This window comes from Bos mutus, chromosome 14 (assembly GCF_027580195.1).
Source record: "Bos mutus isolate GX-2022 chromosome 14, NWIPB_WYAK_1.1, whole genome shotgun sequence".
In the NCBI taxonomy this organism is placed as follows: domain Eukaryota; kingdom Metazoa; phylum Chordata; class Mammalia; order Artiodactyla; family Bovidae; genus Bos; species Bos mutus.
Genome location: NC_091630.1, coordinates 49,917,587 through 49,930,680, shown reverse-complemented (window position 1 = coordinate 49,930,680; position 13,094 = coordinate 49,917,587). Strand labels below are relative to the sequence as shown.

The window sequence follows — 13,094 nt, the reverse complement described above, 5'->3', positions numbered from 1 at the left end:
TAGAGAAAGTACAAAATATTTCCCATGTTATATGATGTAACTAGTGAAAATGAAGGTGTTAATTGCTGTTATATCCAACTCTTAGCGATCCCATGGACTGTAGTCTGCCAGGCTCCTCTGTTCATGAAATTCTCCAGGCAAGAATGCTGGAGTGGGTGGCCATGTCCTCCTCCAGGGGATCTTCCCAACCCAGGGATAGAACCCAGGTCTCAAGTCTCCTGCATTGGCAGGCAGATCCTTTACCACTAGCATCGCCTGTACTTTTACATATGTAGCAAATACCTTGAGGAAAAGTCTTTCATATAGCACTCTTAGTTTTAACCACATTTTAGATTTAGTATACTTGATCATTTTCAATCATTTTTCAGTTTCCTAATTCCTGGTGTTGCATCTTTATTTGTGCTTTGCTAACCCAGTAATATGATACTGCTGCATTCTCATTTTCCTTCCAATAACATTATCCATTTGGAAATACAGAGATTGACTATGTTGGAACTAAGGGATAGAATTTAACAAAATTATAATATATATGAAAGACATTGTATGGAAAGGGGAACTAGAAGATACAACTATTTTGTATATTTTAATCTTTATTTAATATTCATGCATCTTTTTTCTTTAATTTTAGTACCAGAAAAAAAAAGAATTTTCCTACTCATTAAAATGCACTTAACTTCTTAATCTTCAACTGTGAAATTTGTTTATTCTCTTTCTTAACCTCAATTTCTTCATGTCTTCCTTAAAAAAAAAAAGAAACAAAAAATAACCATAATTATATGGTATAAAAAGAAATTGTAGATGTTAATACAATAAGTCCTCTATTGATATGCAGAATTAGATACGTTTAGTAAGAAACCTGGAATCTGTGATCACTTATGGTATTTAATCTTGAGCTCTACTTTTATACAGTTTTATTTCAAGAAGCAAGGTAAAAATAATATTGAGTCAAGAACATATATTAAATACTTACTCTATTTTGGCCTTAATTTTAAACTGGTTAATGTGACTATTGTAGCCTTTTAGGAAGAGTTTGCATTCTTTTTTAGTGAAGTGGAAGTTATTTGTCACGGACAAGTATCGTAATAAGAAGGATTTATGATAACACTGTGAAATAGTACTGCAGCATTCCAGCTTTTCAAGTTGGTTGGAGTTTTGTTGTGAGTAATTAAATTTAGGATCTTTGAAAGCAGCTAAAAGAGTTTAAACAGATAATGTCTAATGACTGTCAGGCAGGGACAGAGGTAATGCATTTTTGATCTGCTGCTCAGAGAGTGGAGTTTGCAAAACCCGTGCTAATTTTGATAATGGTTGCTATGCACTCAGTTTCTTGCACACTACTTCACAAGTGTACCCCAAGGAGTCATCTTGACTAAAATATGAATGAGGCAGCTGCCTTGGGAGATTTTGATTCCAAACCACGTGTATCTAAACTTCTCATTTAGTTAACTGAGACATCTGGTGTGTCAAAGTGTAGCGAAGTTTTCTGTTTCAGAATTTTATATACAGTACAATAATAAATCTGTTGCATTAGCTAATGAGAACCTGATTTAATACTCTTTCACCAAATAGTGCTGTTAAGTATTCCAAACCTGAACTTAATATAAATGGGTACTTTTAATGTAAAGTAATTGATGAATACTAGTTTTTAACAAACATGCTATATAACATACCCTGATAATAGGAAGTAATATAACATTAAATGTCATTTTAGATGTTCCTCTTACTTATCAAGCAGAAGGAAGCCGGCAAGCTCTGAAAGTTTACTTCTACATTGATAGTTACCATTTTGAACAACTGCCTCAACGGTTGAAAAATGGAGGAGGGTTTAAAATTCATCCTGTTCTTTTTTCACAAGGTAATTGCTTTTTTTTTAAACTTCATGTACTTAGATTATTTTATCAGTTGTTTAAAAGAAATGTAATAATAACCATCATTCTTTTTCACGAATTCAAAAGTTTATTCTGAATACTTAGTATATTTCCTTGTGCGACCGTCTGTTAAGGAAAAATCGTGTCTGGTATAAATATTTATCAAGTAGAATTGCAACATTATTTATAATAGAGAAGACATGAGTGGCTTAAATAAAGATAAATTAATTTGCCTTAAATAAATTATTGTAAATCCATTAACATAAGGTTAAAATATTTTATGAGATAGAAAAAGTTCGATAGTATACAGATTACAAAAAAATGTATATACTCAATTATGTCATACATGTATGTATATACTTACATATATATATATAATGTTTTCAATACCATTGGGTGATTAAATTGTTGATTTTTTATTCTTTGAGGTTTTTTTGCATTATGTTAATTTTGTCAGTAAAAATGTATCCCTTTTATAAATTAAAAAAAAATTGTTTTGGCAAGTGAACAATGAGTGTTAACCACAGTAGAAAAAATTAAGATTGACATGAATAAGAAGATTCTTGCGGTGAACTGATTTCCCAGGGAAGGTCCTGAATCTTTTTAATCTTTGGAGTCACAAAAGCCAGAAAGATCAGAAATCCAGAATATTGTATAGTTTCTTTTTGTCTATGATTTTTTTTTAAAAGATTCATGCTGTGGTCACAAGATTTCTCTAAGTGGTACCACAGAATACTACATTTTTTCTTCTTTCGAGTTTTCAAGACTGCTTTGGTTTTGCTTTGGAATTTTTTTTTTTATTTTATTTTAATAAAAATAGAATAGAGGAATAAAATCATTTTTGCTAACTGAAGAACTGACAGTCATGTGAAATCTAAATTCACTACCAAGTGAAAATTCTGCTTTGTACCTCCTGCATGTTATAATTCTAAAAGATAGATTGAAATGAAGTGAAGTCGCTTAGTCGTGTCTGACTCTTTGTGACCCCATGGACTGCAGCCTACCAGGCTCCTCCCTCCATGGGATTCTCCAGACAAGAGTACTGGAGTGGGTTGCCATTTCCTTCTCCAGGGGATCTTCCTGACCCAGGGATCGAACCTGGGTCTCCTGCATTCCAAGATAGATTACCCTTCCTTCAATTGCTATAGTTTAAAAACAATGTTATTGTTGTTGTTCAGTCCCTAAGTCATGTCCGAACTCTGTGACCCCATGGACTTCAGCACTCCAGACCTCCCTGTCCTTCACTATCTCCCAGAGTTTGCTCAGACTCATGTCCACTCAGTTGATAATGCCATCCAACCATCCTCTGTCACCCTTTTCTCCTGCCCTCAATCTTTCCCAGCATCAGGGTCTATTCCAGTGAGTCAGCTCTTCGCATCGGGTGGCCAAAGTATTAGAGTTTCAGCTTCAGCGTCAGTGCTTCCAATGGATATTCAGGGTTGATTTCCTTTAAGACTGACAGATTTGATCTTGCAGTCCAAGGGACTCTCAGCACCACAATTTGAAAACATCAGTTCTTTGGTGCTCAGCCTTCTTTATGGTCCAACTCTCACATTCATACATGACTACTGGAAAAATCATAGCTTGGAGTATTCATACCTTTGTCAGCAAAGTGATGTCTCTGCTTTTTAATACACTGTCTAGATTTTTCATAGCTCTTCTTCCAAGGAGCAAGTGTGTTCGAATTTCGTGGCTGCAGTCACCATTCACAGTGATTTTGGAGTCCCAGAATATAAAATCTGTCACTGTTTTCACATTTCCGCCTTCTAATTTCCATGAAGTGATGGGACTAGATGCCATGATCTTAGTTTTTTGAATGTTGAGGTTTAAGCCAGCTTTTTCACTCTCACTCTCATCAAGAGGCTCTTTAGTTCCTCTTCACTTTTTGTCATTAAAGTGGTATCACTTGCATATCTGAGCTTGTTGACATTTCTCCTGGCAATCTTGATTCCAGCTTGTGAGTCATCCAGCCCAGCCTTTCTCATGATGCACTCTGCAGAAGTTAAGTAAGCAGGGTGACAACATACAGCTTTGACATACTCCTTTCCCAGTTTGGGAACCAACCAGTCTGTTGTTTCATGTCCTATTCTAACTGTTGCTTCTTGACCTGCATTCAGGTTTTTAGGAGGCAGGGAAGGTGGTCTGGTATTCCCATCTCTTTAAGAATTTTTCACAGTTTGTTGTGATCCACAGAGTCAAAGGCTTCAGCATAGTTATTGAAGCAGAAGTAGATGTTTTTCTGGAATTCCCTTGCTTTCTCTATGATCTAGTGAATGCTGGCAATTTGATCTGTAGTTCCTCTGCCTTTTCTAAATCCAGCTTGTACATCTGGAAGTTCTCAGTTCACAAAAAACAATGGCTACCTCAAACAGACACTTGGCAAGAATGCATTTAAGCTGAGAAAAATTTCAGCGAAGAGATCTTAGGAGTTACTAGAAGGTGTTTTCATTTATGTGGTAGAGTCCATATAGGTGAACAGAATCTACAATGGAAAGAAATAAAAAAAGAAATTGAGCAAAAATACACCTTTGGAACTAGGCTAGGAGAATAGGTTAGCCTAAAATATGTGAAAAGGCATTACAGAGATCATAAGATTTAGAAGAAAGAAAAGGCTACTGGTCTGGAATGTTCACTTTTATAGCATTTAAGCAGACCATGCACTTGTTAAAGGACCTTCCTTTCATTTCCTTTCTTTCTCTCGTTTTAAAAATTTTGTCTTTGAAGTCATTCTTGAGATGACAGATGGCATTAATCATCTCTTCTAAAAAAGTGATTACATTTGTGACACACAACCATAAATAGCTGAATATCATACCCAGCAGCCAATATGCACAGGGAAAGAATTATTTTGCAAGGAGTCTCTATTTTATAATTGTGGCTAAAGCTAATTTAAAAAGAATCCCTAAATATATATGATTTCAGTGAGTACAATATTGCTTTTACAATGTAATGTAAAGAAAAGCTTTCACAAACATTAGGTTTTAGTATTCACACAGCAGTAAAATATGAAAAATGATTTGAAGAGTCGATAGCGGAAATTCTTCTGCCATGGAGGTCACAGATAGGTAAAGAAGACTGGAAGGGAATCTGTCTCATTAACAATCTGTCAGTGATAAGGTTGTTTATTTAAAGGAGATGCAGAGGTTCCTCTGCACTCACAGAACTCCCATGAGGAATCATTAGTTGTTCTGAGTTTTCATCAGCTCAGAGAGAAGCACAGGAAATTCAGCCCCAGCTTGAGTAGAGATTACCATCTGGTAATTGAACGTGGTGGTAAATGGAAGGGATTCCAAATAGAGTCTATTCCTGGGATGAAAGTTTATTTGAAGGGTTTTCATTTTGTGGGTACATGAGTCTTTGCTAGCAAATATAAAAGAATAAAGTGGATGAATTTGAAGTTTTCCTGGGAAATGTATTAGAATCAGCCCTTCTAACTGTTTGTGCATGCGTGCTAAGTCCGCTTCAGTTGTGTCCAACTCTTTGCAACCCGATGGGCTGCAGCTCACCAGGCTCCTCTGTCCGTGGGATGCTCCAGGCAAGAATACAGGAGTGGGTTGCTGTGCCCACCTCCACGGGAACTTCCCTACCCAGGGATCGAACCCACGTCTCTTATGTCTCCTGTATCAGCAGGCAGTTTCCTTACCACTAGTGCCACCTGGGAAGCCTTCCTAACTATATGGTCCATAGTAGACGGTGCTAAGTAAATGGCTTGTTGTTGTTTAGTCGCTAAGTTGTGTCTGGCTCTTCTGTGACCCCATGGATTGTAGCCCACCAGGCTCCTCTGTCCATGGGATTTCCCAGGCAAGAATACTGGAGCGGGTTGCCATTTCCTTCTTCCCAACCCAGGGATAGAACCTGCATCTCCTGCATTGGCAGCTGGATTCCTTACCACTGAGCCACATGGGAAGCTCACAAGTATATGGTACCAAGGACAACATACTTGTAAGAAGCAGCAAATGTCCTGACTTGTTGTTTTTCTTGTCTGCGTGGATCCTTGGGCAGAGGAGGGTACTTTGATGTATGAGGTGCCCTGCAGAGATCAGACCAACTAGTAAATCAGGAATTCCAGAGTTGGAGGCCAGTAAGGTACCCTCTAGGGAACATCCGTTGCTGAAAACCAGAGCTGCTGAAGAACAAGAATCTAGGCAGCCAAAATGAGAAAAAGACAGATTTCCAAGGTTAGGAACACAGAAACAGCCAGACAGAAAAATCAACACAAAGCATAACCAAAACACCAGAAGATGGAGATCACAGTGAAGCAGTCTTCTAGAATAACTTCCTACAAGCCAGACAATGAATCCTGTTGGGATTCATGAGCCCTTGGATACAGCAAGTGACTATAAACTGAGTGAAAATGGGAGTTCAAGGGAGATAGACACCCAGGGTGCCTGGCTTGCTATCGTGCAGTCTTGCAGTGCTTCTCAATGCTGGCTGCCCTTCAATCATCTTGGGAACATTTTAGAAAACACCCGTGCTTGGTCCCACACCGAACCAATGAAGTCAGAATCTCTGGGAGGTGGTGCTCAAATGTCAGTATATTTCAGAAGCTCTCCAGGTGATTCTAATGTCCCTCAGGACTGAGAAAGCATGGTGCGATGTGGATTATAAATCACTGTGCAATTACACAGACTTTCTGGTGGTGCAGTGGTAAGGAAACTGCCTGCCTCCTTGTGGTTTTGATTGGCACTTCTCCAATGGTGAGCAACATTGCCCATCTTTCACCATATGTAAAATAGATAGCCAGTGGGAGTTTGATGTCTGATGTAGAGCACCCAAAGCCATGGCTCTGTGACATCCTGGAGAGATGGGGTGAGGAGGAAGGTGGGAGGGTGGAGAGGACATGTTTACTTATGGCCAATTCATGTTGATGTATGGCAAAAATCATCACAATTTTGTAATGTACAATTACTTTTGTAAAGTAATTATCCTCCAATTAAAAACAAGTCCCCCTGCCAATGCAAAGATGCAAGAGCTGAGAGTTCGATCCCTGGATCTGGAAGATCCCCTGGAGGAGAAAATGGCAACCCACTCCAGTATTCTTGCCTGGAAATTTCCATGGACAGAGAAACCTGGTGGGCTACAGTCCATGGGGTTGCAAAGAGTCAGACATGACTGCACACACACACATGCAGGTATCCAGTTCATCTTTGCTTAAGTAGCTGAGTCCATTTCAAGGTGTTGACACTTCTAGATTCTGGGAAGCTAGGGCAGTGAGAACTGAGCCTTTGTGCTTCTGCACTGTTAGATCATTAGAACTCGGGCTACACAGAGAAAATGTAATTTTGGCTGGACAGTTGTTATCAGAACAGGCTGAAGATGCCCTAGAGAGCTGACCACTGAGGGATGCCTTCTGACAGTCACAGCAGCTGGAGAATAAGCCCTTCGTTTTGGAAAGGGGATGCGAGTGGGTGGCTCTAGAACATCTGCCTCGGTTCACATCTTGCATCTTCAGATCCATTCCTTTGTCTAGGGAGGGTGTCCTTCATGACTGTGATGGGCCTCTGTTCCTGGGAGGACAATTTAGCAGCATGTTAATGGGACAAATTGGGGGGCTTCCCAAGTGGCTCAGGAGTAAAGTATCCTGCCAGTGCAGGAGATGCAGGAGACATGGGTTCAATCCCTAGCTTGGGAAGAACCTTTGGAGGCAGGTTCTTGGATCCATGTATTCTACTTCTTTGGGACACGACATCAGATGAAAGTTTTTGTTTGTTTGTTTTTTAGGTATATATTGTGCCCAGCAATATAGCATCCCTTTCTTATAAAGTGTTAAGTACGTACTTCCTGGGTCTCTGATAGTAATTTTCCTTAAACTAAATGGAATATTCGATGCTGGTTCTTTCTCCACAAGCACATTCTTGGGGATATTTGGTTTCTTCACTTCCTGTGCAAAAAGCTGGCACACAAAACTGTTGCTCCTAACTTCTTGAAAAGGTATTACCTCAAAAAAATAAAAGATATTACCTCTTTGAACATAATTAAAATCACCCAGAAACTTGAGTGCTGTCTCTCTCTTAAATAAAAGGGAGCAGTCTGTTATAAACACTGTCAGTTTCTAAGTTACATTTTTTTTTTCCTGGAAAACTCTTCTTAAGGTTCTTTAAAGGGTGCATCCTTTAGTTTTCCATTGGGGTTTTTGCAGAGTATGTATAAACAGAATATGTAATAGCTTTTTAGAAAGGAAGAACAGTTCCCAGAACTGAAATTTCCTCAAAGTTAAGAGTGGGTCTTTATGAGCGTGAGCACCCACATCTCTTTACAAGGTAGCACAGCCTTTCCCAGTGTTGGTCACAGTAACAGATAAAACTTGCCTTCTTTACAAATGCTGTGGCCAGTTCTGAAGAATTCTGACCATTTCTGGGGATTTGTAACAGTCCATATGTAATGTCTTTTTTAACTAGTGCAATTCTTTTGTGCTATCAGAAGAGGGTGTTAGTTGAAACTATTCTTAAAATTGTTACTCAGAGGCTCCATATTTTTTTCTGATCAATCCTTTTCTTGGAAAAGCTGTGAAATGTATTTTGAGTGAGTGGAAGAAAGGCTCATTTTCAGTCTTAGATAATTTAATCTATAATTTTCTAACTTTTTTTTTTACTGACTATACCTGCTTTTAAAATAATGTTTTGCTTCTAAATTCAAAAGTAGTAGGACTAAAACAAGCTAACAAACTCAAGTAGTGTTTTAAATATTGCTTTCAATTAAGTGCTCTTACGTAAGTTAATGTTTATTCAACCAAATATGTTGGTACTATTTTAAAATATTTATTCCACCAAGTATGTCAAAACTATTCAACCAACTATGCCTGTACCAGTTAGACTTAATTGTCTAATTAAGAAATTAGACAAGGAAATGCTAAGGAAGGGTCAGACTTTGAAGTTTGGATTTTATTATATATTTAACCTTTTTTCCTGCTGAGAATACAAATTTAGTTTGGTATATGTCATTCTATTTTCTTTTTTAAAAAATATAACCAAGTTGTTCACCTAAAATAGGGAATGTTGTTCTCCTTTCTCTACTTTGCCATACAAAGTTTACTTTTTAAACATAAAACTCATTTTTGGGGGGTTCATTTCCCTATATTGTTGAGACTCCTGGCAACATTTTAAACTCTTTTCTTATTGTTTTTAAATTTATATAATTGTGAATTGTAACTGTTCTGAATTTGAAAATATCTTAAGAAATATAAGGAACATTTGTTTCTCTATTTGTAACAAGCTTTTAGAGCAGGACTGGACATTCTGGACAAAGCTGAGTCATCAAGACTTTATAGAAACTAGATCCCAGAGGTTTTCTTGTTCCCTCGCACTGTCAACCCCCTGCCTCCTGTCCCAATCTTCTTGGCCTTAAATCACAAACTGAAACATCCTTGCGTGGATCCTCCTCTTAGTTGGAACCAAACTTCCTGTTTGGCTAGGCTCACTCATCCATCATCTCCACCTGTTGTGGAAATAGAAGTAGATCATGCTTGTGGGGCACTGGTCACCTAGTGCATAAAATACATTCAGTTAGTGATAAGAATAGTCATGGGCTCTCTTAGGTACTGTTATTTAATGTAATTGTTTCCCAAGTACCTTTATTAGTAGGTGGTCATGTTTTCCATTTCACAAATAAGAAACCTGAGGATCTTAGATAGTAATTAACATGCCCAAGGTCACACAGCTACTAAGCAGTGGAAGTTATGGTTTTACTCCAATGCAAGGGTTTTCACTATTAGCTTTATAGTCAGAAGAGGAATGCACAGTGAAATATGACTATTGACAGGCTGAATCTTCCTGGAATAGTGGCCTTTCACAAATAACACTCTTAATGAAAGGGAATGTCACATGTATTTGAGGATTGTTTTATCAGGGAGACCTCCTTATATTTCTTGTGTGTATGCAGGCCCAGAAGCTTACTGAACCAGTTGCAAATATTCTAATGAACGCAGAATTCATAAGGAATAAACAAATAAATAATCCTTGAAAGAAGCCCACAAATTCAATTTTCTGTACTGAAGTAAATGTTAGGAAGCTTTCTCTCTAATTTTCCACAAATGATTTGCTCAGTTATAGACCAATAATGCCATTCAAAAAAAAAATTAAATTTAGCAATACTCTAAAAATTTTGTCATTTCTTCAATGTCCTAAAAATCTGATTACTTTAGAAAACAGCACAGCTAAAATTAGCAGTGCCTTTTCTGTCTTTGCCCCAAAGTGGTAATGTTTTTGTCAATTTGAGGAAACATTATTATTTAGTTTAGAGACTATGGCATTTAGCAGTTTTGAAAGATTATTTTTTTTATCCGTTTTGAATTAGTCTGCTGAAAATTGCGGCTCATTAGTGGTAACAAGTTCAAGGGGAAATAATTTGCATTTCCAAATTGGATCCATCGCCATTCCTGTTGCTGGCAGCCTCTTGAAAGGGAATCTTGTATTTCTAGGCACTTTCCTGTGATTCATTTCCTCTCCAAAAGGTTAAAAATACCACTGTGTAAAGTCTAAAGGAAGAAGAAACACTTAACTAAAAATGTTAGTTATGAAAGAAATCTATATTAATCAAAGGCATTTGAAATTATTGGTAAGTTTTACATATATATAAATATGTTTTAGCTTATTTATTTATTTCCTTAAACGTTTCTCCATAAATGGTCCCTTTTTTATCAGAGTATAATTGCTTTACAATGTTGTGTTAGTCTCTGCTATACGGTGAAGTGAATCGGCTGTGTGTATACATACATTCCCTCCCTCTTGAGCCTTCCTCTCACCCCACCTCCATTCTACCCCTCAAGGTCATGACAGAGCTTATTTATTTTGAACTGAATTAACTGACCATTGAACTAGAGGTAGTATTCTAACAGTTCTCTTTATCTGTACTTCTTGTTTCATAATTTAGTTGCAACTGCAAGAGAATATTAATATACATGGAGACAGACAAATTCAAATTGTTACTCATTATGTTAATACACATTTCTGCATCTCATACCTAGCTATATGCATGTGTATATATGGTGTGTGTTTATATGTGTGTATATACATTTAAGCGTTTATATATATGTGTGTTGTGTTGTTTAGTCATTTAGTCGTGTCCAACTCTTTGGTGACCCCATGGTTGTAATCTGCCACGCTCCTCCATCTGTGGGATTTCCCAGGAAAGGATACTGGAGTAGGTTGCCATTTTCTCCTCCAGGCTATCTTTCCCACCCTGGGATTGAACCGGTATCTCCTGCATTGGCAGGCAAATTCTTTGCCACTGAGCCATGAAGGAAGCCATGAAGTTTGAGTATAAATAATATATATGTGTAAATATATATGAAGTTTGAGTTCAGCTTCACAAAAACATGTACAAAACTTTTTTAAAAATAGAAGACAAAATTTTTTTTAAGTTCTTTTCTTTTCATCTGTCTTGGCTAGGCTGGGTCTTCATTGCATGGGCTTCTCTAGTTGCAGCACTGAGGCTTAGTTGTGGCATGTGGGATCTTAGTTCCCCAACCAGGGATAAACCTCGGCCCCCTGCATTGGGAGCACAGAGTCTTCCTAACCGCTGGACCACCAGGGAAGTCCTGACAGTTTAAATTAGAAATTACCTTTGCCTACTTACTAAAGATAATTGCCAAATGTTTGAGCCCAAGAATGATTTTTATCTGTTTTTGGACTGGTTTAACCTTATTTCTTGTATATATGGTCATATTTGGTGCTATTCAATGCATTTACTAATAATAAGATGACACTAAATGTAGAGAACTGAGTTATACAGTCACATGAAGAGTACATTTACTTGTTTTCACAGCACTGGAGAGCATGGAAGGATATTATTATAGAGACAATGTTTCAGTGGAGGAATTTCAAGCTCAGATAAATGCAGCCTCCTTGGAAAAGGTCAAACAGTACAACCAGAAGCTCAGGTATGTCATTGTTCAGTTTTAAAAAAGGTTTTCATATTGTAACAAGAGCAGATGAATAGAGCTTTTGCAATTATTCGTTAGATGATTAATCATGATATTTCTTTTGATATAAAGTCCTCTTCTTTAGGGTTTAATATTTCTGATATTCTAATGGGTTCTTTTCTTGCAAATAAGTTAGAAAAAGTTTTAAAACTTTCATACTATTGTCTTAATTTCTTAGGAAGATCAAGAGATTAAATATTTAGCAGACCATTATCAGGAAAATAAAACCATTGATCTTTTATAGCAGTGTCTCCTAGGAGATTCAGTGGATTAAAGGTAAAATAGTTTCTTTTATGTACCATTAAACAACAAACAGCCAGTAACTTATACCAATAGGTGAATATGTTTAACACAGAAGATAAAATAAAACAGGTACTGCTTGATATTGGAAAAAGTATCTACTTTCAAATACTTTCAAGTAGCATTGCATTTTATTGTTTTTCCTCTAAAAATCATCTTACTGATATCATTATCAATGGCAGGGAAAAATTAACCACAATAAGTGAAAGGGAAATGTGTTATAATTCAGAAGCTTTAATCTTCAATTAATTATTAGCCTTTGTATCTCCCTTTTATAAATTACTCTTGTAATAGGTCATCTTTTAAAATTATTGACAGATTATGACTTTTATTTTTAAAAGAAAAAAAACTTTGTTCTGCTTTAGGCCTTAGTAAATCAAAAATACTGTTGTTTTTCTTTTTTGTTTGTTTTTTTTCCATAATATGGCCAAATCATGAAGATAAATTAATTCCTAAAATTCCTGGTGCAGGAAGGGGTTGGTTCTTGCAGTTACCACCAGTGGGTTGGCTTTGTTTCACTGTGACTGCGTCCTCACGCTAACCCTGCCTCACACAAACCTGTCCCTTTTCCATGTTCTTTACTCTCTACCATCATTTTATCATCTTTAGCCTCAAAGCCCCCAGTATTTTTTCATTTTTCATTTTCTTTTCCTCCTAAAATCTAGTTGAAGATCCTGATGATTCTCTTAGACTGCTCTAATTTTATTACCTTGTCTAGATCGTTATTTCTCAAAGACATCTAAATAGACTTTCACAGGGAAAAAAATAGTTCTTCTTGAGTTCTTAAATACTGTGTATGTGTGCTTAGTCGTGTCTGACGTTTTGCGACTGCATGGACTGTAGCCTGCCTGGCTCCTCTGTCCGTGGGATTCTCCAAGCAGAAATACTGGATATAAGAATAGGAGGTTGCCATGCCCTTTTCCAGGGAATCTTTCCCAACCCAGGGATTGAACCCACGTCTCCTGAATTGCTGGTGATTCTTTACCATCTCAGCCATCAGGGAAGCT

General features: G+C 37.1%; 1 protein-coding gene across 2 annotated transcripts in view; it reads left to right on the top strand.

Moving 5' to 3' along the window:
- Window positions 1-13,094, top strand: part of PREX2 (phosphatidylinositol-3,4,5-trisphosphate dependent Rac exchange factor 2) — a 304,496-nt gene that overhangs the window by 222,146 nt on the left and 69,256 nt on the right. For both annotated transcript variants that reach the window (XM_070382299.1, XM_070382298.1), the window contains exons 34-35: window positions 1,712-1,855; window positions 11,631-11,745. In XM_070382299.1, the coding sequence (XP_070238400.1) occupies window positions 1,712-1,855; window positions 11,631-11,745 (259 nt within the window). The remainder of the gene's footprint in view (window positions 1-1,711; window positions 1,856-11,630; window positions 11,746-13,094) is intronic.